Below are 27,361 nucleotides of genomic sequence, written 5' to 3'. Positions count from 1 at the left end.
AAGAAACTTTAATGCGCTTCCTCGCTCCCGAAGTAACTTTGTGTTAGAGACTCCCTGTTACGAAACATGGATGGCTTTCATAAATCAGCGTCATGGCAAATAGGTTTTAAGCTTCTTACAGATCCCGTGCCAGCAAGACTGTGTGCCATGCCACTCGGGTGCCTGCCTTCCTGCGGCCTTCCCACTCTCGTTTTACAAAGTGAGATAGAAGCTTTGGCTGGAGATAAAACACTGGAAAAGGGAACGAGAAGGGCAGTCAACAGGAGGAAGCCTCCGTGTGATGCTTTCTTGGCTCTTCTTTCCCACTTGCACACCATAACACAGGGCTGCGGACCCGGCTGGTCCCCCGCTGCATGCTGGCGGCCGCCCCCTGTGTACCCCCAGTGCCCCCGGGCCGGGAGCGCTGCGGAGGGAAGCGGGAGGGCGAACCCAAAATGTGGCCAGGCCGGGGCCCCGCACTCGCTGTACACCTGGCAGAGCAAAACCCCGTGTTGGTGTCGGCCTGATTTTTAGGTTTTTATTAAGAAAAAGGGATGTCAGAAGAAGGAAAAAAAAAAAAGAAAAAAAAAAAAAAAAAAAAAAGAAAGAAAGAATAAAAAAAAAGGAAAAAAGCGAAGGTGGCAGGTTGCCCGAAGGGAAAGAGAGCCCCGCGGGAACGGTGAGCAGCCCTCGGGGGCAGGAGACGGACAAAGGGCAGGGAGGGCGAGGGGCGCAGCCCTGCCCCAGCCGTAGCGGTGCGGCAGCGGGGGTCCCCGGCGGGCGGGGGGCGCAGCCGAGCGCGGAGCCCACACTGCGGCACCACCGAGGGGGCGCCGGCCGAGGCGCTCAACAGGCGCTGCCGCCCCGCCGGGACGGGGCCGGCACATGGCAGGAGCCGCGCTCGCTGCCAGCCCCGTGCCAGGCGGCGGCGGCGGCGGCGGCGGCCGGGAAGGGGTTTGGCCGCCGCTCGGCGGGGCTGCCGCGCCGCCGGGGCTCGCCCGAGCGGGAGCCACCCTGCCCGCTCAGCCGGGGCCGGCAGCCCGGCCGGCAGCGCCGCCGCTTCCTTTGTGTGCGTGAGGGGAGCTGCGGCGGGTCCCTCCGGCGGGCTGTCAGTGCTGCCCGCGAGGAGGCGGGGAAGGGAAGGGACGGGAAGGGAGGAGGCGAGGGAAGGCGCTGGCAGGGCGGCTCTCGCGTCCCCGTCACAAGGTAAGCCCTGCTGCCCGGGGCGGAGAGAGGCGCTGGAAGCGCCGCGGGGCCCTTTGCCTGACCTGCCGAGCGGCTTCGCCCAGCCCCGGAGAGCGGCCGGCAGCGCCTCGGCGGGTCGCCGCCGCCTCCTGCTCCCCGGCGGTGCGGGGAGCCGAGCGCGGGCTGCGGCGGCGGCTCGGCGCGGCGCGGCTCCTGCACTTTGCGATGGGCTGGCGGCAGCGGCGGCCGGACAGCAGCGGGGGCCGACGCGGGGCTCGCAGCTAAGGGGCGAGAAGGAGGGACCATGGCCGCATCCAGCAACTCCAGTTTGTCCGGCTCGTCGGTTTCCTCTGGTAAGTTTCTCCAGCGAGCGCCGCATTTCTCCCCTCCCTCCATTTTAGCAGGGAGCTACCTGTCTGCAGAGCGGTTCGCCGTCCCGCTCGCCCCGACCGCGCGGCGGGCGCTCCCCGAGCCCCGGGCAGGCGCTCCCCGGGGGTGGCGGTGCCCCTGCCCGGGGTCGGCCATCCCTCAGGCGGCACCGAAGGGGGAAGCCAGGACCGGGGAAGCGCTGCGGGGCCCGGTTCGCCTCCCCGGCTCCCTGCCGTGCCTTTGTGTGGGGTGAGGGAGAGGGGAGCCCCGTGGCCGGCTGCCTCGCCGGGGGAGCAGCATCCCTCCTGGCTCGGGAAGGGGCGCGCCCGGCGCGTTACCGGGAGCTCCCGCCGTGGGGATGGGGGTGAGGAGAGCGTTCAAAGACCAACGCGCATCCCCTGCCGTGGTCCCCGCTGTACGGGACCCGGCCCCGCATCGCGCCCCGGCGCGTCGTGGTGCTCTGGGGCGGGCGGGGGTTGCCAGGCGTGCCGCCTGGTGAGTGTTGTGACACACCTCGCGTTTTCAGTACTTCTGCAGGACTGGGAACAATTAAATTCCCGATCCAGATTGAAAAAAATGCTCCAGGTGACGGACTGCCCCAGGGTTTCGGCCGCGGGTGTGAGGAGCTTGTGCCTGCTCTGGGTTTTGGGGGTGCTGGGTGGGAGGCGGTGAGGTGCCCCGCTCACGGTTGGGGCTGGCTGCGCTGCAGACCCGCAGGAAGGCAGAAAAGTTACGGTGCGTTTTTAACCGAGGCAGCCTGAAATTGAAAGCAGTGATACGAGAGTACCACTGCCTGCTGCTTAGCTCACGAGCAGTTACTGTAATATTTAAGTTATGAGAAATTGGCTGAGAGTAACATCCTGGCATTCCAGTGGGCTGAGGGAGTAAATAGAAGCATGAACAACTTGGGGGTTCAAGGAACTTGTGACTCAGTGTTTTATTTGAGGTGCCAGACTGAGATTTTTAAGAGCGTTTCTTAAACATAGCAATATGTGCTGTGAACAGCAGACAAGCTCTTCTGACTATCAGTACAACTCTAGCAAAATAAAAATAAGTGTAATGGCCAATGAGCACCTATGTTGTGTTAAAAGATAATGTATGTAACTTACACAAGATATTTTATGCCACTGTTCCAGTGTTCAACACTTGCAAACAGATCCGAAGAAGGAACTAGGTCCTAAAAACATTTTTTAACAGTTTTAACAAAGAAACAGAAACATTGTGAGCCCTTACTGCCTTAATTCAAAAACACCTGAAAGAAGTAGGCACAAGAAATTCTGCCTTGTGTTCAAATTCACGATGCAAGAGTTGCAAGACCAGAATGAAAATAAGCAAGAACCCAGCCAGCTTTATGGCTTATTAGTGAAGGTGCTCATTTTGGCAATGTGTTTTTTTATTTTATGCATCATTTGTATATTTTTACATCTAAGTTATGTGATAAAACCAGAAACAACTTTAAAAGCCCAGACTGGAACCTGTGTCTCTGTTCCTTGGCGCTTTAACCATTAAGCAGCAGAAGCACATCCCCAGCTTGGAGAAAGTGTGTAGCTCCCTTGCTCCATGAATCTCATGACCGTGAGATTTCTTGCATACTGTTCCAGTGTCTGTGGAAGGATACGGAATGCATACCTCTGAATCCCCTCTGGCGTTACGAAATGTGGGCTTCAGAACCTGTCTTGTGAATTGAGAGATGTGCATCTCCTGCAGTGTTGGTTCAAATGCCTGAAATGCAGGGAAGAATGGGAGTTCAGGTGCATCCTTGGTGTGAGCAGTTGATGTCATCCAACTCCAGGTGGCTTCCTGCTCACCAGGTTAATCTAGTTCCAAAAGTAACATCCAGCCAAGGAACTGAGATCTAGGTTCTAGCTGTGCATCATTAAAAGATGTACATCAGGAGTTGACACTTGACAGTACCCTGCTTTGTATGAAGCCCTTAACCACAAACTACAACAGTTTGTGGTTTATCTTTTGTTTCGTATTTTTGCAAGAGTGTGCGCAGCTGAGCCTTGGCCCATGCCTGGAGCTCTTAGGTGCCACAGTAGTACAAATAATAAATACTGTCAAGGATTCTATAAAGCAACTGAGTGCCCTTGACTTTCATAACTTATGACCTTGGGATGTTTTGTGGTTTTGTTTCTGTTTATTTAATCTATATTTCGTCTATGTGTATACTAACCAGCAGTTAAATTTGCTGCATGTTAAATTTGCAGTGCAGCATGATAAAGTTGCCAATATTAGCAGACACACCATATCTGACTATGTGCAGCTGTACTCTGGCTGTCTGTGGTTTAAGTTCTCAGAACTCAGCGAGTCTGACAACATTTTATTTACATGGTCTAAACAAATGGTCTTGCCTTAAAATTTAATTTGGTAGAATTTATATGTATGCTTAACATGCCAATATGAAGATTTCCAAATAGTATTTCGATTCCACAGAAGAGGAGAGGTTATACTACCACAATACATTTTGCTAATACAAAAAAGGAAGTGAAGTTTGAGGTTGATAGGAGAATACCACGCTGCAGTATTCAGCTCTACCACTACTTATGAATGCTGCCAAAGCTTGAGAATGTGTTACTACAAGTGACCATTTGTGATGTAGCATTTCTGCTTCAATTCCTGCCAATTTTTGTCAATGAGAAAGTTAAACAGTTAAAATATATTTATTGTGAGGAAGGCCCAAGAATTTTATGGTGTAGATATTCTGCTTGCCTACTTATATTTCTATAAATATACAAGTGGGATTTATAGTCTTGACACACTTGAACTTGTGTCTACATTAAAGGTCAGAATGGTTCTGTTCTGGAGTGGTTATTGATAAGCTCTACGTGCCCAGTGTTGTGGAAGAGAGGTGAGGTGTAGGTGTTGTACAAGTAGGGAGCTAACATGCATGGAGGGTTATGGCTTCAACTATCCACTAATGGTAAAGCAAATATTCATACTCAGGAGGCTGTTGCTCCTTTGATTTCACCCCTGGAGTACCAGTCCCTCCTTCAGAGCTTATGTCTATGGTCTGGCATCTCAACAGCCACTGTGAGGCTGCTAATTATAGGTTCAATAATATTAGGTACTTGTTACAGGCCTCATCTGACAGAAGCTTATGAAGGACTTCTTTTCAGTAAGCTGGCACTCACTGGTAACAAAATCTGCAGGAGTGCCATGGGTATTTGTATTGTATTTCTTCATATATTATTTCTTCAAGCTCTCTGCTTTTCGTAACAGAACTTAAGCTGCCCTGACTGCCAGCTGTTGTGTTTGAAGAGGCTGGGGGAGAAAGAAGGGAGCATGGAAAGCAATTACATTAAGTATTCTTTTTTGGACCTTGGATAAATCTGCACACCGTATAAAAAACTGAAATTATAATTACTTCCACTGGGAATTCCAGTTTACTTTCCTGTAATCTCTTCTTTAACACATACCCAGGTGATCTATTAGCTGTATTCATTGCAAACCCCTAAATTTTGTTCTTCTCCCTAGACAAAGTGCTGATTTAACCGCGAGCAGCATCTTTTCTTTCTCTCCTGTTCTCTAAAGAATACTGTGCATGTTTTTATGCTTTCCTTCATGCTGCAGTCTCCTTCAAACAGACATTCCCTCCCAGTGCCCATCTTAGTATTGACCCTTATGCTCACTCATAATAGTTCTTTTTAAAATTTTTTTGCTGTTACTGAAACTTCTCCGTTTTTTCCTGGCAAACAATCCACCTCTCCCAATTTGTCACTAGCTGCCTCCAGTTTCCTCCACCCAGTAGCCAAATACTGATTATACAGAACTGATGAACTTGAGACTCGACTTTCTGGAATGTAAATAGAAGCTTGAGTGAAGAGACCTTTGTGGCTGTGCCTGCTTTGTTTCTCAAAGAAGCAACAGATGCAGCATGTTTCCCACCTAGGCTGAGTGCAGTGGAATTTCTAGGCACTGTACTTCTTCCTGCAGTTCTGCCAACCAGAGTTAGTACAAAGTGGCTGTAAATGCCAGCTGGCTTTTAAAGCTGCCCTTCTGCTTGAGAAGTCTTGTGGCAGATACTCTCCCTGTGGCAGGTGGATAGGTTAGATGGCTTGGGCTGTCTGTCAGGTACGGGTCCACACTGAAGGTAAATGCAAATACAAGCCTGATAAATGATAACGTGTAAGCAGGCTGCCTCTGACAGCAGGACTCAGATTGTGCCAAAACCTTTGCATGAGCCTGAGCCTGGGCTGTGAGAGTGGTAACACTACAAAAATTTGGGTGAGAACCCAAGGCAGATATGTAAATATTTGTGCCAGTGTACCCAGTATTTTGTTTCTTCTTTGAGCTCCAAAGACGAGTTTGCAGGTGTTAGGCTGAAGGGATAGCTCAGCACCTTTCTGCTTCCCATCTGAACTGGTGCTTCTTCATGTGCTTTGTAAGCATTTTGAGTAATACCTGTCAGTAGAGCAGGTGATGGAGTTAAAACACACAGGCAAGCTTTCTGCCCCAGGCCAAGAAGGGCTTGTGTGTTTTGTCAGGACATTTTTACTTTTCAGCTGGGTCCGCTGCTCTAATAAAAGGTAACTGATTCTCCCCACAACCCCCTGTTTTTGTAAACTCAGATACTGTAGAGAAAACTGTTACAAAGTCAAGTCACTGATTATTGATGGTATTTTTTTAATTGAAAATCAAATTTTTTTTGTCTTGAAGCTCAGAGAAAAAGGCCTTTAAGTATCATTTAAGTAGTGACCCTTATCTAATTAATAATTAAGTTTATGGTTCATAAAGTAATACTTGCAATAAATTGAGAGGCAAAAAATTTTGGGGTTTTTTTTAAATAAACGAGCATGAGTTGTTTAAAGAAAGCATGGTTCTCAACCATGTGTTTTTACACAACCTCTACATTTTGAGAAGGATTAAAAAGTGCTTATCAAGGGAAGAAGAAAAATCTTTGATGGTTCCAGTAACTTAACAAGGTCAAAATAAAATATTAAAGGCTCATGACTCTCTGGGGGTCATGAAGGTGCTATGATGTGAAATAGGCAGATATATTATGAAAATGAAAGTCAACATGGACCGATTTTAATTAAGATGCAAGCAAGTGGGAAGAAATGAAATTACTATTGTACAGAGATTCAGAGAGATTCTAACTGGGAAAAAGATTAGTAAGTAAAAATAGATGTTTATTCTTAATGATTTAATAGAAATAGTGTTGTGAAATTGGCACATGAAAGCTATTGAAATCATGCTGTCATTATGCTGATAAGGTGCTACTTTTGATTTTTTAAAGGGCAATAAGGGTTTTTTTTTATTTCTGTTCTTCATGCCAAGCTTCTGTTGGCCAGGGTGTTCTTGCTCTAAATTAAAGCTGAAGTCTTTTGTATCTGGTGATTACAAAGAACTCACCATTCTTATTAAAAATAATAAAAATTCAATAGGGAAAATGCCATAGTACCCCATTCTGATGTAGTGATTGATTCAATAGTTAGTTACTGAACATGTAGGCTGTGATTACTGAGAATAAAATAGCCTGGAAACTGATACAATGCATGTCTGCTTCACAATTTAGCTTATAAGCACTCATGCTTTGTAAAGCAAAAGTCCTGTTCTTCTTAAGGATCTGCTTGTCTCACAGACATATGTGGAGGATCAGGTGAACAGTCTTTCATGCTGTCATGCTGATGACCTTTTTGGATATCTGTTCAACTGGAGTTCTTCCCTCCTGTTTGATGGTTCTGAGGAAGCTTATGTATGCCAAATGCTGAGTGATAGGAATATTTTTACATTGATAAGTGTTATAATGAATCCTCTTGTATTAATAATATTTTACATGTCTGAAATCATAATAATTTGGCTACTGTGGTACATAGGGAAGTCTCAAACCTGGTGTTTTAGACAAAAAAAAAATACCACCCCTTTTTTCAGAGTTAGTTTATATACATACCTTTGGCTAAAGGGCAGCACTGGCTGGATTGGCCTTGCTTGCAACACTGAATGCTGGCAGAAGCTGTTCCCATGCTGGGCAGGCAGTCGGTTGTCACTTGTTCTTCTCTTCTACCAAAGGAAGAGAGATACTAAGGAGATTACATATTTGGAGGACTCTGTGTTAGGAAATGGCACATTAATTTTGCATGAAAAAGCTTTTGTTGCAGGGAAATGTAGGAGGATTTATACAAGAAGCTATAAATCTGTAGTTCTATAAATATCACATTTTTTACAGGTGTAGCCACAGTTTGTCTAAGAATTACACAGTATCCAGTGTAAATGTACAGTTTTAACTGCTGTGAATAATGACCCATTCTGTTGTCTTTTTCTGACCTTTGATTATGAGAATGTAAATTTGAATGTTGCATTTGGAGGTGGTTATTACCAACTATGAATCATGCAGAATTCAGCAATAATTGTTTCATCACCCCTTTTTATTCAGCAGTAGTCCACATCCAAGGGCTGGAGGGTGTGTGTATCCCTGCAGAGGGAAACTGATGTTGCAATAGTGCTCTCATAACATTAACACACTTAAAAGTTTGCCAGTGAAACTTGACAGTGCAGACTGATGTATTTGGTAAGGTTAAAGGGGTTTTAAAATTCAGAAGAATACACAAGTATCACACGCCTTGCTTCTGGTGTTATTGATCAAGGTCATCACAAAAGAATCAGCTCAGTAAATAAGACATCTCTTCTGAGGATATCTTTATCAGGCAGTCCAATTCCACAGAGACAAGGTGTTTCCAGTGTGGTGCTATTACTGACAGTGTAGAAAGTACTAGGTGGGCACTTTCTTATCATTAGTAAATCACGTGTCACCTGCTGTGACCTGTGTGTCAAGTCACATTTCTCAGTTTCGTCTTACAAGGTTGTCATGTAGCTGTTCCTCTCCTTCCTTCTCATCTTCTTGTTGGCTGCTTAAACATCACTTGTAGCTTTTAGATAAAGTGGTGTGTTTTGTGTTTGTGGTGTTACACTTTTTATTTCATCGTGGAACTAAAATGGATGTTAGAAGAGATGGAGACCTCAGTTTGTAAATGAGGCGCAGTTGTTTAGCAGATGTTTAATTGCTAAAAGTTTGTCTTATCGTGACAGATTGATTGGTTAAATATTTGGCTTCATGTGTGGCAAGGGGGAAAAATGGCAAGTACACATCATGTACAGGTTTACGGGGCACAGCCATTGATGGCAAAGGCAGGCAGAAGTTCCCTGGAGAAGTAGTTCTCCTCCAGCAGTGTACTGTGTGCCAGAGGATGTGTGCTGTGGTCAAAAGCAAAAGAAGCCTAAGAGCTCTTTCAGCATTAATTTTGCCATCAAAAGTCATGCATATCTGCTGTCACATTTTTCTGCTGTGTGAAGCTGCACTGATTCCACCTTAACTCCCCAATAAACTAAATCACTTTGTCCCAAAGGAAAGAGGGAAGGATGGGAGGACCGTGAGAGACCCAGACTCTCAGTTTACTGGGAGACACATAAAATTCTCAATTTTCAGCTTCTCCAAGGCATTGAAATGGTTGGTGTTAAAGCCAGTTGAGTGATGCTTTTAGTGTGGCTGAACCCTATCTTTTTGTGCATGTAGCCCTGTAATATTTTGGCACATTTCACAGTGCTGTGGCTACACAGATAGTGCCAGCCCTTGTATGTCCCATTTTTAGGCAGTTACAGTGTGTGTAAGCACGTATAACTTAACAGCAAACCATATCCTCTCCTGCCCAGGCATTGAGGGTTAGGCACTGCCTAGAGCAGGCACATACATTAACTGTGGACCTCTTTGGCATGGAAAATTAGAGGTACTGGAGGCTGACCTGGGCGGTTAGCACAATTAGATAACTTGGCGGGAGAAAGATCCATCAACTGCTGTTAAGCACAATGATACCAGCTCTGCCTGAAGTCCCTGAGCTGTATGTAAGCTGGGAAGCTGGTGAAATATGTACGCTATAAAGCTGCTGTATTCTTTAACACTTCCTTATGTATCCACTGATAGTCACTGTGGGAGATAATCTACTGATCTGACCTGTCGTTGCCGTTCTTATCTGTCGGGCTGGTAGAGTTACTGCTGCTGAATCAGCACACCTTTACTTCTAGGTCCTGAGTTTTAAAGCCAAGGGCTCCTAAAAGGAGGGGAAAATTGGGGATGAGTTTCAAACATGGAATGCTGACATTGTGTTTTACAGGTTAAAAACAGAACCAAAACCTGCACCTGTGTTACAAGGAGACTTGACAGGAAAATCTTACTAATCATGTGCTGTATTGAAAAGTATATAAATTTGTCTCAAGCTCCCTTTCTTCTTTTGATTGAAAGGCTTTTTCCCTCTTCTCCTCTGCCTTGTGAATACATGAACCAGCTGGATTTATGATCCAACTACAGCTGGATCACATTTCATTCTTTCTGATTCCAGTATTAAGGCTAGCAATTAATGAACTTTCAAGAGCTAGAACAGAATTTTTCATATAAGATTCCTCACAGCTCCAAGATTTAGGGCTTTACAAAAAACCTGAATGTTCCAATCAAATTTTTTTTTAATGCACAGAAGTGTAATAAAGCTAAATTGATTATTTGTAGAAGATTTGGTTTGTTAATGAAAAACCCTTTATGAAGATGAGGTGTTAAGTCCTGACCCTTCAAGCTGCTTGATCCCTTCTGTTCCCACTTCACTGAGTTAGTAAATCAGCAGCTACTGGACAGGGTACTGCTTTTCTGAATATTTTTATGCAGTTTCCATTAAAGTAGCATCTGCTGTTATGATGGAACAAATTATTATAAGCTATGTGGTAAAACTCCCCTCATCCAAGCACATAACCTATTTAATATTCAATTGATTTATATATCATATATATATATATGTGTGTGTATATATATATATATATATATATATAACATGTCAGTTCATCGGTGATGAATTTACAAGGATTGTGTACAAGACTTAAATTATACGTAATTTCTGTAAACACCTGCTTCTTGAGAGAGCATAGTCTCCATAACTCCTGATCTTCTGCTAGGCAAACCAAGATGATGGACAGCTTTTAGCATCATTATGTGATCTCCATTTGTTTTATTTTGCAAACTGAAGCATGTAGTTAGAATGTTTCATGTTGACAAATGTATTTACTGAAAGAATATTGAACCCTTTGATGTCATAATAAAAAAAGGACAGACTAATTTCAATTCTAAGCTTCCTCATCCTTCTTCATCTCTAATGTATTGGTGTATGTTGGAAATTTTGCTTAAGTTTAGATATAGCTATAAATAAGGAAATAGAGCTGACTGTCATGGATGAAATTTCAGACTGGAAGATCTATTAAGCCATGGAAATAGTGATTCACAAGTGTCCTTTTTTCTTCTGTTCCAATATGACACTAAAACCAGCATTAAATCAGTAAGCCATTGAGGAGTAAAGTTAGCTGGAGGATGGAGGTAAGTAGATGTTATATTGGTGAGTATTCACAAGTATGTAGACAAAAAAAAATAGATGTTTTTATTTTGGTCGTACAGAAAGAAAATCAGGATGCTGAACTCTCATCACAAAGCTGTTACTGTACCAGCCCATGTTATTTACCAGGGTGGGAATGTATGGTTTTTTAATGTAGAATTGCTGGTCATTTTGGTAGTAGATGATAGCACACTTAAGCATGTGAGAGAGAAAGCCTGATACAAAATGTTGAATGCTAGGTTCAGGCCTTACCTGGTGTTTCTGAGTGAGCGCATGAACAGATGAGCTCTAAGGCATACCATCAGTCCCTGGCCACAAAAGCTTAGGTTGTAGCCCATTTTCCTCCAACTGAACCAACAGGTGACAAAGTGAAGAATTACCCTGTGCTCTGGTAGCATTTTAGGTACACATGTGATGCAATAGCATTTCTAAGATACAAAGTTTCAGGGTTTTATGGAACTCTCCAAGAGCTGCATTTCCATCTGCAGGGTGCCTGGAGTGACCACTGTGGTAGCTTTCCCTATAGCAGTTTGAGTGATTTCTCCTGCAACTTGAAGAAGTGTTGTGAATACATGAGGTTTTCTGGGCATGCTGTTGAGTAGCATGGCTGGCTAGTGCTTTTGCAAACTGCTAAAGAGTTGCTTTATTTCCTTTCAGAATTGATGGATTAGTTCCTTCAATAAGCTCCAAGAAAGAAAATTCATGAAACTCTCCTCCCAGATCTATTACATTGCCTTATACCATTGATTTTAAAAATAAACCTGAAGTATAAGTGCAAAACCAGAGTCAAGTGTATTATTTTTAATGATTAATGTAACAGTAAATCTTTAAGCACTGGCAACCTAAGAAATCAGCACATAGTGTGTGATTTCCTCTAGCACTACAAAATACGACAAATGTGCACAGGTTGTATGTGGGTTTGTTTGCACATGAAAGCTGTTTTGAAAAAAAGTTGTAAGAGCTACACTGAAAAAAAAATATTTTCAGACATGGAATTACTATGGAATAATTATTCTGGAACAGTTATTCCTGAACATCGTTCAGTTATGTTATAGTAATGTAAATCATTGACTTAAAAGGTGTAGGAATACAGCATTAATTATACTCATTTGTTGAGTAACACTAAGCTTCTCATCTTTCATTTTCTTTTCTGCTTGATATATTCTTGGAAGCTCATTACTGCCTTTTTTTCAGAGACAGAATGCATTCCTGGCATCAGAAATTTAAAACTGAACCTGCCATTTTCAAGGACTTTTTTTCTTCTTTTATTTAGTTTTATGTTTTTTAGTCCAGGAGCTGATCACATGATGGTTTACCTATAAAGGGATGAAAAGAGGATAAAGATGATTAATTTCAGAGTAAAAACCTTGCTAAACAAAACAGGTCATTATTAGTTTGAATTGTTCATAGGCATGTGAGAGGTGCAGTCAGGGCTGGAGGTCTGCTTTGCTGAATGTTGTTGAACAGTATATTATAATTACTACTGTATCATTTATGCAGACAATACTTTTATATAGAAATCAGCTGAAAAAGCCACAGAGAAGTTGATAGCTGTATGAATATAGAATAAATGCCTGTTGGGAGAACAAAAATCTTGTAACTTGAAAAATGCTAGGAGCAGGAGGGTAGTGTGCATAAACTACTGTCAAAATGGTGAAGAACTGGCACATTTTGCTAATGAGATGTATGAAAATGTGTGTGTATGTTTAAGAAACTAAAAGGAATGAGAATGTTTAGGAAAATAGCAGGAATTTTCTCCCTGCCCCACATGAGCCATTTCTATTTTAATTCTGTTAACTGAGAAGAAGGAGGCACATTGTCTCTAAAGAGTCCCTGCAGAGAACTTTGGCTCGTGGAAAACCTTTTCTGTCTTGTGTTTGTTTTAGATCCTTTGATCTCTTTTGGTTTGATGAGTGTGTGTCATCACTTGGTATTACTATTGCTTCCTCTTGCTCAGATGTGACAGTAATAAATACATTCACTGAAAAGTGTAATTTAAAATTTATATTATTCACAGTTATTGGCAAGTACGCCTAAGTGATGAAAATGAGGGAGAGTCTGGTTCAGGTTGATACTTTAAAAAAGAATTTACTTGACTTATCAATATGCATAATAAGCTTATGAAAATAGACTTTTCAAAAATTGAGTAAGAAAAAACTCAATATAAAATAATTGTAAGTGTAATTGAGTAGTGTAATTTACTTTCACTTTACAGGAAAAGGCTTTCAGCTCCACCTCTTAAGCAGATTTAGAAAATGGCACACTGGCTCCTGGCAGTAGTGTATTGATTGAAAGCGTCCAAAGCATCTAGAAAGCATAACTGTCCATAAATTTGTCTGAAAGGGATGTGTTTTATAGAAGGAAACTCCATCACTGTCTAGGGTTTGTAAGAAGTATTTTAACTTCAAAAGTACTGGAAATACTATAATACATAATTAAAAGCTTGGTAACAGCAGGATTTCTTTAAAAACTCTTTTTTTCATCACCCTGTAAATACTTAACTAATCTTCACAGCACCTGTTTCACAACTGGGAAGAAATTAGGCAGAAAAATGGAACCACTCAGCTACTATCGTGAATAAAATTAAAGTCTAAATAGAATAAAAATAAAGGATCCATCAGGAAACATTCTTTGTTCATCAACGAATGAATTGCAGTCCCTCCTTGGACCTCATTGGGAACTTTTTCTCATATAAAGGATGTATTTTTTTTCCCCTATTCATATCGTTTACCTTATTTTGGTTTTGTGTAATAGTGTGTCCTAATTTGTCTTATACAATTTTGGTTCTTTTAATTAAATCAGTTTACGACATGCTTTGTGTCAGTAAAATTTAGATGGATTTCTTTTTGTTTATTCCTCCTTTCTCATATGTACTGTCTTCCCCCAGATGTAAAGCTTTTCTATGCTTAGGCCTAGGGTTAGGTAGACTTATGCTTGGACCAGTTAAATGACTGCAAGAAATGTTGATGACATGAACAGTATTATCCTGGATTTATGTTCTGATGTACTTAGTCTGATACTGACTTTCTGTATCCTTGATGATCAGACTGTTCTGAAGTAAACATTTCAGAACAGATTTATTCACTGCTACGTACTTAAAGAAGTTGGTGCTGTTCATTTCTGGGGCTGTGGAGCACCATTTGGAATAGCAGCTGCTGAGGTAACGATTTGGACATGTCCCCTACCATCCTTGAAAGGAGAAACATCGTGGGCGCACAAAACCTTTCCAAAATATCAACGACATGCAAGCCTGAAAGCATTTGCATATTTTATTTTAACAGATTTTTTCCCACCATGAATATATTTATCTTGCGCACAGATACTGAGTCTGTTTGTGTGATGTCAAGCAGGAATGACTTCAGGAATTTTTGTGTATCTAGGGCTCCCGTAAGTTCAGGAGCAAGGGCATTTTCGTTCTGATTACCTGCCAGGTTGTGACAAACTTAAAGAAATATGATCTTATGGGTAAGACTCAGTAGTCAGTTCAGTTTGCTGTATCCTGTGATTTATTGGAGCCTACAGTCCATGTAATGGGAGATGCCAGCTCTCATTTGAGGGAACTCTAGGAAAGAATGAGAAACTCACCTTCAGGCCTGGACCAAATTTCTGAAGTGTTGAGAAAAAGAGATTTGTAGTGAGGTTATTACTTGAAACCAAACCAAATTTTAAGCCAGCCTGTCTTCATTCCACTGCTCCTCCAAAAACAGCCAGACCTCCACCCTTCTGCCTAGTGAACACACAAGTGTTTATAATCCGTAATCCTAAGGGACCAAACCTTGGGGACAATGAACTGGGTCCTTCCATCAGAGTCTGCCTGTAAGTGTTCTATGAGAAGTTAAGTCCTGGTAGTTGACGTGACAGAGCAGTGTTCAGTTCCTGGCAGTGCAAAAGGGAATCAGACCAGATCTGGTACTAAGTCTGAATCAGTAATGCTGGTGTGGGGTTTATATTGTCAGTGGTACATTTCCTTTGGACAGGCTTAGTAAGAGGAATATAAAAATTTGCCTTACAGTTCTACCAGTATGAGGAGACTGTCTCCAACCCTTTGCAGAACTTAGTCAAAATGTCTTGCTCGTGCTGGTCCTTACTCTCCCTACCTTTGGAAACAGCGGAATAACTGTACGAGAAGGTATGTGAGCCAAAAAAGTATGCAGGGGGACAAACAAAATTATTGTTAGATGACTTTGTCTCCATTCCATTTTCCCTGTTCTTGGTCCCTTTGCAGGATATTAGGCTGTGCTGGGCAGCTGGCTGTAGCACAGCAGCCAGAACAGCCACTAGAGCTTGTTTGTGTAGGAAGAGCTGCAGCAGTGGCCACAGGCTCAGCTACAGCCCTGTGTCCTCCTTCCACCTGCGCCCACCAGCCGGTGCTGCATAAAGATAGGAAAAATGTGTGGACTAAACTGCTGCGGGATATTCTGCCGGCATCCAGAAATCTGTGGCTTGGGAACTTCCTGAGACAAAAAGCTGGGGTCTGAAGTCTAATATATTTTTTTTTATTCTTGTATTTGATGTCATGAATTTGGCAAGTTCTTATGTGGACCCATGTAAACTTTGAACATCCTGTGAGGAAGAGCTCCAGACTTTGAATGTGCTATGCAAAAAGATGCCTTTTCCAGTTGCTTTTGAACTCATATGGCTAGTTTGATTTCATACAACACACTGCTTTTATTTGAATAAACAGTGAAAATTAATTTTTATACTCGTGTGAAATCTGAAGCAGCCTAAAGCCTTTTATCATTATGCCGCAGTCAACTCTTTTCCAGCCTGAGGAATCAGAGGGTACTTGATCATTCCTTGTTTGGGATAGCCTACCTCTCTGGTCATCCATATTTATTACTCTTTTCCTGTCCTCAGGTAATCTTATAAAAATGGACCAGACATTAAAACAGTCATCATGTGATGGATTCATTTTGTGTTTATTCCACTGAAGTTAGGATGTGTTCTCAGTTCCTTAGTATTTGCTTTCCTTTTCCATTTGTGGTATTTTCATGCTTTTATGAGAGTTGTGTTGACTTGCCTAATATAACATATTACCATGTGTCTGCCAGTACTGTTCTTTTTAGTAGTTTCTATCAATTTGGCACTACCTGGGGTTTTTTTGGCTTTCTCTTGGGGCCCTTTATAAAATGGTCATGGTCTAAGCCGTTTTGCAGTCCTTTGATTCTGAGGCAGTTTTAAAAGAGGCAGTTACACATAGTGCTGTTTCATCCATGAGTTCATTAAGAATGCTTTCATATTATCTTCTGATCTGTGCAAATTGTTACTGTTCATATGTTTGTTCTGTAGCCTTTTCCACTGAAATCTCCATTTAAAATGGATGATCCAACCAGTACCTCATAAAGAAATGTTTTGACGTGAGCTTCTCTTGGTTCTGGGTTCTGTGTATGCAGAGCTCAAAATAACTTCTTCTCTGCTCTATGTGCTGCTTTTATCCCTTGATCATCTCTTGGCCAGACTGACAGGTTTTGCATTCAGATGTGAAAAAGGGGCTGTGGTTTGTTCTTATGTCTTCTCATAGTCATTTCGCAAACATCTTTTGGCTTACCCAATTGTGGTTTAAGTTTGCTTTCATTTTGGGTTGATTTTTTTTTTTTTACTTATTTAGCCAACAATAGGTCATGAGTCTTCCTACTTCCTTCATTTTGACATGACTTCAGCTTTCAGAAGCATGTTTGTTTGCTTCTTACAGCCTCTCATTCCCTGTTGTTCAGCTACACTGGCTTGCTTTACCACTTTCCTAAATCTTTCTGTGCTATGTGGCATGTATTTGCACTCAGCCTCCAGCATGTTATCTCTGTTTATCATATTACCTGGGAGGGTTTAATTCTCCTAGCTTCCCTATTTAGCTATTTTCCTTGTAGCAAGATTTAATGTATTCTCCAGAGTGACTTAAAAATCAGATTTTGAAGGTTTTATCAGTCCTGTCAAAATTTCCTGGTATGTGTATCAACATTACCTACAGTTGGTTATACATCCATTAAAAAAGTCCAGACTGTAAGAACTGAGTGTGACTGTGTAAGTGTGCGTGTCTGATCATCATAGATAAAGAGCAGATAATCGTTCTTGACAAGAGGAATAATTCTAAGTGTAGAATCTAGGCAGTCAAAGCTGGGTTTTGTTTGTTTTTATCAGGCTCTAAACCAGCAGAAAATGTTTCTTCAGATGTGATGCTGCCATCTCCAGCACCTGTGGCTGCCTGAGGGTCAGCAAAGCTGCCTTTGTACCCAGAGTTTGGGAAGGGAGATCTCAGTTTTGAGCTACTGCAGTTTGGAGTTTGGATTGAGATGTTTTAGCAAGACTGCTTGTACAATTAGACATACATTTTTTGGAACCAAAGTGGGAAAACTTTATTCCAGGAAGAATCTGGAGCCCTCCCCTAAAACTGCGTATCTTTGTCACATCTGACTGTGATAAATCCAGCTGAGGAGTCAGTAAGTGTTAGTGAAGAGCCTTAATAATGTGGGCTGATGTAGTCCATGCAAGTTTAGTAAAGTCCTGTCACTTAGCTGTGGTATTGTTTTTGATGAAAAAGCTTTGTAGAGAGTCAGAAGTGTAGGGGTAATTGGATTGCATCATAAGACAACACTGCTGCTCGAAGGGAAGAGAAACTGAGAGGGATTAGTGATTTGCAAATATTTTAAAAGAAGTAGGTAAAAGAATTTCAGAAAAGATAAAACAGTGAGCAGACATTCTTCTTTAAACCAGAATGTTGCACTTTGCTTAAATTTAATGGTAGGCTACAGACACATATACATGTACTCAGGAGCTGTCACGTTACCCAGCCATTAATCTTGATCTGACCTGCTCCAGACAAGAAGCGCTTGCTCTGTGAACTTTCTTCTTTAAACTTCAAATGTGAGCTCTCTTTATGATAATATAATTTTTTCCATGCTGACTTTCTGAACCTTCCTCCATGCGTTTGAAATTTACAACATTGAGCTTTATCTGAAAGGCACATTTATTTTTAGACCTTGCAAGAGAATAGTTCAGCTGCGTGAGTAATGTGCAGAGATGGAGCAGCCTGGAAATACCCGTCTCTGAGAAGCACCTCTTCTCGGCTGGTCACAGTACCTTTCAGTTTCCCCATGACACGAAGTGTGTGGTTTCAGGTTGCTTTTTTGTAGTTTATTAATACTTTTTAAATATGCTTTGAAGGGGTGGGGCTCTATGTTAATGAAGGAAAAGCTGACACTGAACTGTATTCCTGTGAATGGAGGTCTATTCCAGAAGCAGCAGAAGTAACACCCCAGAAACTTCCATCTGACTGGGATGATTTGTCCTCACCTCTCCCTTTCCTGAGGCATCTCCTTAGGGAATGTGTTCCTCCTGAATGCACCTGCCATGCTCTGTGTGGCTCCCCTCCATCTTAGCCCTTGCTCCTCATTTTCACCTTGATTATGGCAATCCTTTTCACCTTGCTCAGAGTAATCCCTAGCACTGGACAAGATGTGTGGAGTGGGATTGCAGTGTGAAGATCCAGGAGGCAGCTGGAGCAGGCTGAACATGCTGATGGTGCCAGAGAGAGGTGGTGTCCCAGCCTGCTGCCTCCTCCTGGTCCCTGCTCTTCCTGCTGCCATGCGTTCGTGGTGCTGGCACTCCTCTTGTCCTTCTGTGAGCTGGCAGCCGGCACCGCTTGAGGAGCAGGGTTGACAGTGAAAAGCAGAAATCTCATTATGGCTCATTATTTGCTTAGCAATGGTCTCCTCTCCTTAAATATGCTTTCTCTTTCTCTTCATACGCTTTACATGGCACGTTGGTAATTTGTAACAGCCTTGCTTGCAGAGGCTTTCCAAAATGCCCAAATCTTTCTTCTCAGTTCCTCAGCTTGCCCCCCACCCTTCCTCCCCTCATTCGGAACTGTAAAACATTTTGGTGCCTGTATTATTCCTTTCATGTAGCTAATGATATTAACCTTATCAATTGTACATGGATTTTGCTGATTCCTTAGTATCTGAGCCATTTTCAGGTTTTAATAGGGCATCTTTGGATATTTTTTTGACTTTCAGCACAGCTGACCATACTGGGAGGTTTCTGAGGAAAAAAAAAAAAAAAAAAGCAAAGCAACAATATCCTGCATTAAAAGCGAAGCAAAAGTGGTGCTAAAGAGTGTCTACTACCAAGTTATTATAAACCATAAAATTCCAAAGTTGAGAGTCTAGGTGCACATTTTCATGGGCTACTGTCGGCATCAATATTAAAATGTAATTATCAACCGTATGATGTAATGTTACTTTACAAAACATAAAGTCACACGGTTTGTGCTTAGACTATTACTCTATCTCTGAAACACAGTGTGTTTTATTAGGTGGGTGAGCTGGAACTCAAGCAAGCTATTTAAATGAAATGTGCTTATTAAACAGAGGTGGCAATAGTCCTATAGCACCAAAGGATTAAAAAAGAAAAAAAGAAAAGGAGGCAGAAGTGAACTCATGCATGAACATTTTAGAGTCCTGCTTTGCTGTCTGCTTGAAAAGACTTGTTTTTTGTTTGTTTGGGTTTTTTTTTTCCTAGGGATGCAGTCTTTTTTTCCATATTTTTTTCCGTGTTCCTTTGAAACTGTAGACTGGAAATGATGATTTTCTCTGACCTATTGTATTAACTTGGGCTACTGCCAAGAAAACTTTTCTGCCTGGAGAAATAGTGCCAATTTTCAGGTTCAATATTTCATGCTACCTGGGTGATAAAAATGTTGTGAATTTCTGTACAGCTGACAGTTTTTCTTTCCAATTCAATAAAGCTATTACTAGAAACTGGTTAATTATTAATCGTTGCAGTGTTGCTTTCTTTTTTTTAACCCAAACTGTGTCTTGAGCAGCTTTAGATAAATAACATTTACTGGGGGTATATTTTCCTGTGAGATCTTTTTCAACTGCAGCTTTTAAATGCTGAATTAATAACTTCTTTCATATATGAAATATTTTGCAACTGAGACTTAGATTACTTTAAGAGCAGAGAGATTATCAGACTGTGTCATTTTAGGAAACAGTTTCCTGTAACTTGAACGCATTCTGCAAACCTGTCAGTAATTTGATAAGTTTAAGTTTTCAGATGCATGATGGGCTTAAGTGACATGATAGTAAAACAAGGAACATAAAATCTTTATTCACATGAAACACTTTGGTCCCATTGAACTTTGAGAAACAACTCATTATAAATCAAATAGCTATGTAGGGAACTTCAGAGATGACACAGATATTAGTTTAAACTCTGGAAAAAATAGTTGGAAAAACATGAGACTTTCAAGTCTTTTCGACAGGGAGTAAATGCCACTTACAGTTATGTCTCTAAAACATCTTTGGTGGAGTAGAAATGCTTTTGAGAACAGTTAAGTGGAATTGACTCCATGGTTCAGAATATTAGATCCCTGCAAATGCTCAATAACAGATAATGAGGATATGTGAGAAATTCAACCAGGAGTGTAAAGAGAGGCTCATTCTTGCAATGAGCTCCATATGGCTACACATTTCTGCTTTGCAGAACATCAATTCTATCAGCAGGTCCCCCCACAGTACATGTATCAGCTGTGTAGAGCTAACTGCATCATCAAAATGAAGTGACAGCAAGTCTCAGTTGGTCAGCTAAGGGCTGTGTGGTGTTCTTGATCATGGGGATAAAACCTGTGATTATTTTGTTTCTGTTAGCTGATTCAATTGTGTTTTTCATCCAGTTATGTTCACAGCGTTTGTTTATTGTCTGTGATAACACATGCCTAGACTTTGGTTTGGAATGGAACTGTTTGGTCTTAACAGCAATTTCTGGGGAGTTTGTAGTGGGCAGCTTGGGGAATGGGCACTAAAATAAGGAATTCCGTGAATAGTTGAGCATCTTATCCCTCTTCATCCTGAGTGCTCTAAGCTACCCACAACCATGACAGCGGATCCCAGTTAGATGCTGTGTGACACCCCAGCTGTAGCACTCCAGGCATGGTCCCTATCTGCTTTCCTATCTCTCATGTACTCATATTTCCCCCTCTGTCCATCTCTCTGCAGCCCCCCCTAATTTCTTCCACCTCTTCTAAATCTGTAAGCTACTTCTTGAAGTAACCTCTGTATTTTTGGGCTTGGTTGGCAGAAAGTCACCCCGTCCTTTTGCTAGTCTCCAGCTGTGTGTGCACTTACTCATCAGGAAATGTGTGCAACCCATCAGGGGTTGTCTGTTTGTCTCCAGAATGACATCCCCAATGGAGTTCTGCTCTCTAACTCCACCAGTGATGTTAAAGTATTTGAGTTGTCCCTGTCTTTTGAGTCTCACAGCCACATAAACCTACAGGAACAGAGTGTCTTTTAGATTTTTCACTTTGTTAAATTGAATAGTAATTGGGCAATGAATTACAATATGTTTTCTTGCCTGTGGAAAAACAGGGACTGTCATTTTGGAATTAAGTTGAAACTCAACTTTTTAGAAGTGTGAAAGCTGATTTGCTGTGTCTATGTGAGTGACTGAATGTGATCCCTTTCAGTCTGATTAGTTACATTAAAAAAGGGAGAAAATGTTAGGGTTTGATGCCTGTGAATGAAACAATATCAATATTAATAATCTTTGCGATTAATTAAAACACTGAGAAACTTCTGCTTCCTGTCATTTCAAGTCAGAATTTTTCCCTTTCATCTTGAAACTTACCTTAACAATAAGAAATAATTATATTTTTAGACAGATCTAAATTAAAGTATCCATAATTCAAAATAACTTACAGTTATATCTGTTTGAGAAGTGATTTGTTGTTAAGTCCATCCATTCATTTCCACAAGAATGTCAATTTTGGGGCCAGGTGAAACACTACCAGCTGGTTTGATTGATGTTGCCGATACCTCATGTTCAAGGAAGACATTTAATCAGTCAGGGGATTAAGGCTCTTCACTGCCTCAAATGCACTAGAAGAAGAATTTGGGGGTTAAGTGCTGCCACAGCCTTCCAGCACAGAGCAGGGTCACCAGGTCAGCAGTGGAAGTTAGAAAGCATCTGCTGCAAAGGAGTTTGTAAGGGAGGGAGCTGCAAGCACCCCAAAGGGGAGCTTAGTGCTGAGAGTGAAGTCGTTGCCACGGCTGGTGTAAAGTCAGTCATGAATGGAACAATCCACTGTGCTGGTTTATGGACTTTCTCTAAAAGGTGACTGCAGGCAACACATGGAGTTTGCACAGGAGATCAGCCCAGTGCAAATCCAAAGGGCAACATTATCGTCACCTTCAAACTGAAGACACAGACTTGGCACTTCTCACTCCAGATGTTTCATGAGCAGCTGTGATGATCATCAAAGTCTATCACACAGTAGCTACATTTTAAGACTTGAAAATGCATGGGTTTAAACAGCAGAGGTAGAATCTGCCACCTTTTTCTGTCTAGACATGTTTTTAGCTGCAGCATCTTGAAGTAACAGAGCATAAATTTGTAAAAATTGAAATACAGCAGATAGCATCCTGATATCAGGGTGGGAGAGGACTGCATAACCATTTGATCATGACAGGGGCACATGAAAACAGACCTCAGTGGTTTTTGCTAATGCGTGAGCTGATGCCTTCTTCCCCCACAGCAAAGCTGTGCTTTTACTTCTTGTTTGAATGATAAATACTGTTACTGAAGCTCCTGGTTATTATTTTTAAGTATATTTCTAAGCTCTTTCTTAATCCTTTGCAAATACATTTGAAGCACGAAGAGTGATTTATAAAATATTAGCCTTTGACCATTGTAAGATCCACATTCAATAAAAATACCATTCAATTTCCAAGGTAAAAAGAATACAAAGGGATAATGGCTTCACTGTACTACAAAATTTATTTGCGCTCCATTGCAGTGACTGCTGCAAGGCTGAGGTAGTTCTTTCCTGAAGTTTTTCCTACTTGCAAATGTTAAGAGTAGTGTATCTGACAAGCACAGGTCCAAACTGAGGTTCAAACTGGTAATAAGAACTTTCAGTCTTGAGAAGAACTTTTGTAATGAACCAGGATTTCCACAAATTTTGAGTGAGACACCCTTGACACTTTAGCACTGGAGATGTTAGGAGCGAAGTGTGATCGGACAGCAGAGGGATCAATCCTTTTAAGGAAGGAAACCTGTCTGTTTATTTTCCCAAGGAACAAGTACTAGGACAAGAGGAAACTTGACCTCAAGTTGCAGTAGGGGAGGTTTAGATTCTGTGTTAGGAAAAGTTCATTCCCTGAAAGGGTTGTCAAGCCTTGGAACAGGTTGTCTGAGGAAGTGGTGGAGTCACCAACCCTTGGAGGTATTTAAACCTGTGTAGATGTGGAACTTCAGGGTATAGTTTAGTGGTCACTTACGCAGTGCTGGGTAAATGGTTGAACTTTTATCTTAGAGGTCTTTTTCAAATGAAGCACTTCTGTGATTCCATGCCATATATTCCAGAGAGGTATTATTAATTAAGTATATATATATATATATATATATATATATATATATATATATAGCATGTTAGGATTTTTCCTTCCTTCCTTCCCCCTCCCCCTAGTTTCTGTAAAGAACTCTGGAAGTTTTCACTAACAACTTCTGTCTTCTTAGCTGACATATGGAGAAGCCATGATGTTGGCATGAAGTTATCTCCTGGTTACAGTGCCAGCAGTGTTATTTTGCAGCATTGTTTAGCATAGGAAACTGCTTTGCCTTTTGTCTGGAATTTCAATTTTTCTGAATGTTTGTTTTAGATTTATAATGTTAATATTGACAGCTTCTTTTGCATTTTGATAGATCTAATAAAAAGGATAACGATAGCAGGAAATAATTTTTGTTGATCTTGTGTTTCTTTTTTTAATTCCCTGTCCTTTATGTATCTTTAATGAGTTCTGTGAGGCAGATATTGAAGAATAGCTGTTTTAGGAAAAATTGCAACATAGAAATGCCAGCTTTTTATGTCTGAAACCCTTCTATTAGTGCTAACATTAAGATCCATCTTAGCTGTGTAACAATGAACTGGGTGCTTCTCTGTTAACACAAAAAGCAAAACTGCCGGTTCAGGTCAATTCCTGACTCTTTGCTCACAGCAGCAATAGGCAAGTCAGGAAGAAGGGAGTGGGATTTTCACATCCCCATTTGTTTCCTGACCCATAGACTGAGCAATTCTGATTTGTGAAGTAACTAAGAATGAAGGCTTCAAAATCCTTTTGAATAATATCAGCCAACATTTTTGATAGCAAATTGTAGATAAAAATCCTGGCGCTGTTGAAGTCAGCGCTAAAAAATCCCACTGGCTTGAGCAGTGCCAGGATTTCATATGCAATGTTGGCAGTACTGTCAGGACATTGATTGATTCTCTGTTGCCATGTCCAGGAGATAGGTGGGTGGGTAGCTATCATTGCCTTTGATTTGTAGAGCAAAACAGCATGGTGAAATAACTTCTCTTCCTCTACAGAGTCAGTGCTAGGACAGGAATTTGGGGTTCCTTGACCTCAGCAGTCAGTTCATGCCTGACACCATCCTTTGCAGAATGCTTTTGCATTATATTCCCCTTGTGTCATGTTGATACTTCATTCTTTGGCCTTGTTTTTACTTGCCCATCTTTTTACTTACCATTTCATTTATCGTGTGCTTCTCTAGCATTTTTTCCCCATACTTAATTTACAGTGATTCTATTTTTGGCCATTAGATTTCCTCTCCTCCTTTTATGGTTACAAAAGAGCACACTTGTAAGTCATCCTTTGGACTGCATGCACTGGCTGCCTTCTTGCTGCAAAACACGAGCAACTCTTCTCTGTCACTATTACACGCTGACATGTAGCAGATGGATTACCATTTTTCCTAAAGTACTCTTTCCTTAATATTTTTAAATGGCCTTCTTAATATTTTAAAATGGCCTTTTTAACTTTCCTGGCCTTCATTCTCTTTTCATGAATTTAATAGATGCATTCTGAAATGTGTAAATATTCGCTGAAGTATTTGGAAGCAATCTGTACAAGGTTAATTTTTATATTACTTCCGGTTGCAGACTATTCAGTTGGGTGATATAAAATTCATTTATCTGTCCTGGTTATATATTGTAGTCTACACAAAAACTTAAATTACATTCTTAACAAAGACATCATGTGAACAATGGTGGACATGCTTGCTGTATCCAACATCTTATGCTGTGCTTCTGGGAACAAATAATGTGCTATCTTTTTAAATTTCCTATTCATTTCCCTCGTCCATTCCTTGTTGTACTTGTTCTCAGTTTAATCCTGGCTTCTTTCCTCTATCAAATGAGATCTTTTTGAGTACCTTGGCATGTATTGTGATTTAATAGTCATTAACTGGGTTTTCTCTATGGACAAAGAAAGGCTGGCACAGACAGAACTCCCTGGGTCCCTCCCTCCTTTCTCTTCTCCCCTGGAGTCTTGAGCTCCAGCTTTTTAACAGCTGGGGTCTTATCTGTGTTCCCTGGTATTTGACACGAGGGTTCATCACTTGGTAAAAGACAGTACTCATTTCTTTAAGAGTTACGTTCAATGATTTTGCAACAGCGTCAGATGGCTTGGGCTAAGTGAGCTGAATCTGAGTTTGAACACAAATTTTCTGTGGTTGGTAGTCCTTATCATTTTGTTTTTCACTTCTACTGCACAGTCATGCTGAAATTTGCAAGTTTAATTCCTTATAACAAAATGTTGAAATGTGGCAGCTTGGTAAGTGAATTGCCACTTGCTTTCTGCTAAGCATTATAATCAGTTTTGGCTCCAAACTGAAACCTTGTTCTCAAGTACTCCAACATTTTGATCTGGGAATAATCCAAAATCCACAGAGTATTTGTCTCCTTGTTCTGGTTGAGAAGGCATCAGGCTTTGCCAAGAGCAGTGATTTTAACCACATCTCAGTGTAAGAGGGAATGATGTCTTTGGAACAAATAATTATGTGAGATTTCTACTTATTTGATGTAGCTAATTTTTGGAGTTACTGCCTTTCCTTGCAACTTGGGTTGCTCTTGCTGCCAGAACAGTTGTTTGATCCGTGTCTAAACTCTGGTGTAAAAATCACCGAAGTCTGTGCCCATACTAATGCTTCTCATTGTACTTTGCCTGTGTTATTACATCACTATTGATCTATTTCCAAAGTGGAGGGGAGAGAAGGATAGAGGAGGAACCACCATCCATGTGAGCAGTTTCATTCATTATATGCTCAGTAATGCATTCTGTGACTATAGCAGACTATTCATTTTAAATGGTATTATTGCTGTTCATAGAGGCATAGCTGAAAGGCTGGCTTGAGCATTAGATCATGTATATTTAAATGCTAACAGATGTAAAAAAATGGTAAGCACTTAATAGCTGTGTAATTTATTTCTGAAATGACCACATGGATTGCTACTATTTTATTGTGTGTTTGATAAATCCATAGGTTGCTCTGACTCAAAAATAGGAATATACCTGAATATGCCATGGGGAATGCCAGTCTTGCATTTTTTCAGAAATTTTGGAAATTCATCCAGATAGATACAAATTCTAATATTCAGTGATTCTTCAGGTCCCTGAAATATTGACTGAAATGTAACAGAAGATGATAGCAGGGTTCATTCAAAAATGTTTGAGTATTCATTGACATCTAAGAGTGCTTGATTCTGTGAGTAATTACTGAAATACAACTGTACTTGCTTTTTATGGAGGAATTCAGTATTACTAGAAAGCCATTTACATCAGTGCTCTCTCTTCCTGCATTGTGCCTGCATTGTGAACAGGCCAGATGGTGCTTTGCTGCATGTGAGCACAGCAATAATTGCAGTTCTCAAAGTGAATGACTACATTTTGCAGCATGACACCAATTTTAGATGAAAATGAGGCCTGGTGTATTGACAGACACAAGCAGAGTGAAGCCATGGCCCACAGAGGGGGAGTGGACTTGCTTTCTGGCTATTCCCTCCAATTATTCTTTATGAACATTTAACAAATGTCTATGTAAAATAGGGCCATTTGAAGAGATGTTTGGGTGGGTGAAGTTTCTGAAATTATTCTTCCCCAAGGCTGTATGTTTCAGGATCCTGACAAATTTCTTACAATATTATTTAAAGGTATTAAGGGTAATAGATGCTACTATGTATTTTGAAAAGCATGTTTTGATTGATAGAACTGGAGAATATTTTGCTGCCAATTACCTGTTACTACCTAGTTGAAAACATTTGTTTTGTAACTCTATACCGAGTTGTTTTCAATCTCCAAATGATTTTATCAACTTTAGTGTTAAGTGCATTTTCGCTGCCTTGTTCTGCCCAGATTCTCATCACTAATCCTCTGGTCTGCTCAGAAATTAGTAAGCACCTATCGTTGCCTCCCTTGCCTGCTCTTCTCTTTTTCCTTTATCCCACTGCCTGGATGTCTTTTCTCCTCTCTCCGTTCTGTTTGAAATCACAGTGTTCAGCTACCTGGGCCCTCTGCCTCCACTGTCCTCTTTTGGGGCCCCAGACTTGCATTTTTGGATGGGAGGGAAGGAGATGTTGAAGGCGAGTTGTCAGCTTCAGCAGGTCTTAATAGGAGAGAGGGATGGGGAATTGG

At 41.3% G+C, this 27,361-nt stretch overlaps 1 protein-coding gene across 1 annotated transcript in view; it reads left to right on the top strand.

Annotated features, from left to right (window-relative positions):
* The first annotated feature begins 1,185 nt into the window (after positions 1 to 1,185).
* Positions 1,186 to 27,361, top strand: part of CHN2 (chimerin 2) — a 158,978-nt gene continuing 132,802 nt past the window's right edge. Inside the window, exon 1 of the mRNA XM_066195100.1 lies at positions 1,186 to 1,517. Within this exon, the coding sequence (XP_066051197.1) occupies positions 1,469 to 1,517 (49 nt within the window). The 5' untranslated portion in view covers positions 1,186 to 1,468. The remainder of the gene's footprint in view (positions 1,518 to 27,361) is intronic.

This window comes from Chamaea fasciata, unplaced genomic scaffold (genome assembly GCF_029207755.1).
Source record: "Chamaea fasciata isolate MVZ Bird 193981 ecotype frontalis unplaced genomic scaffold, bChaFas1.0.hap1 SCAF_1, whole genome shotgun sequence".
In the NCBI taxonomy this organism is placed as follows: domain Eukaryota; kingdom Metazoa; phylum Chordata; class Aves; order Passeriformes; family Sylviidae; genus Chamaea; species Chamaea fasciata.
Note: the sequence above shows the minus strand (reverse complement) of the source record. Positions and strands in the feature narration are given on the sequence as shown.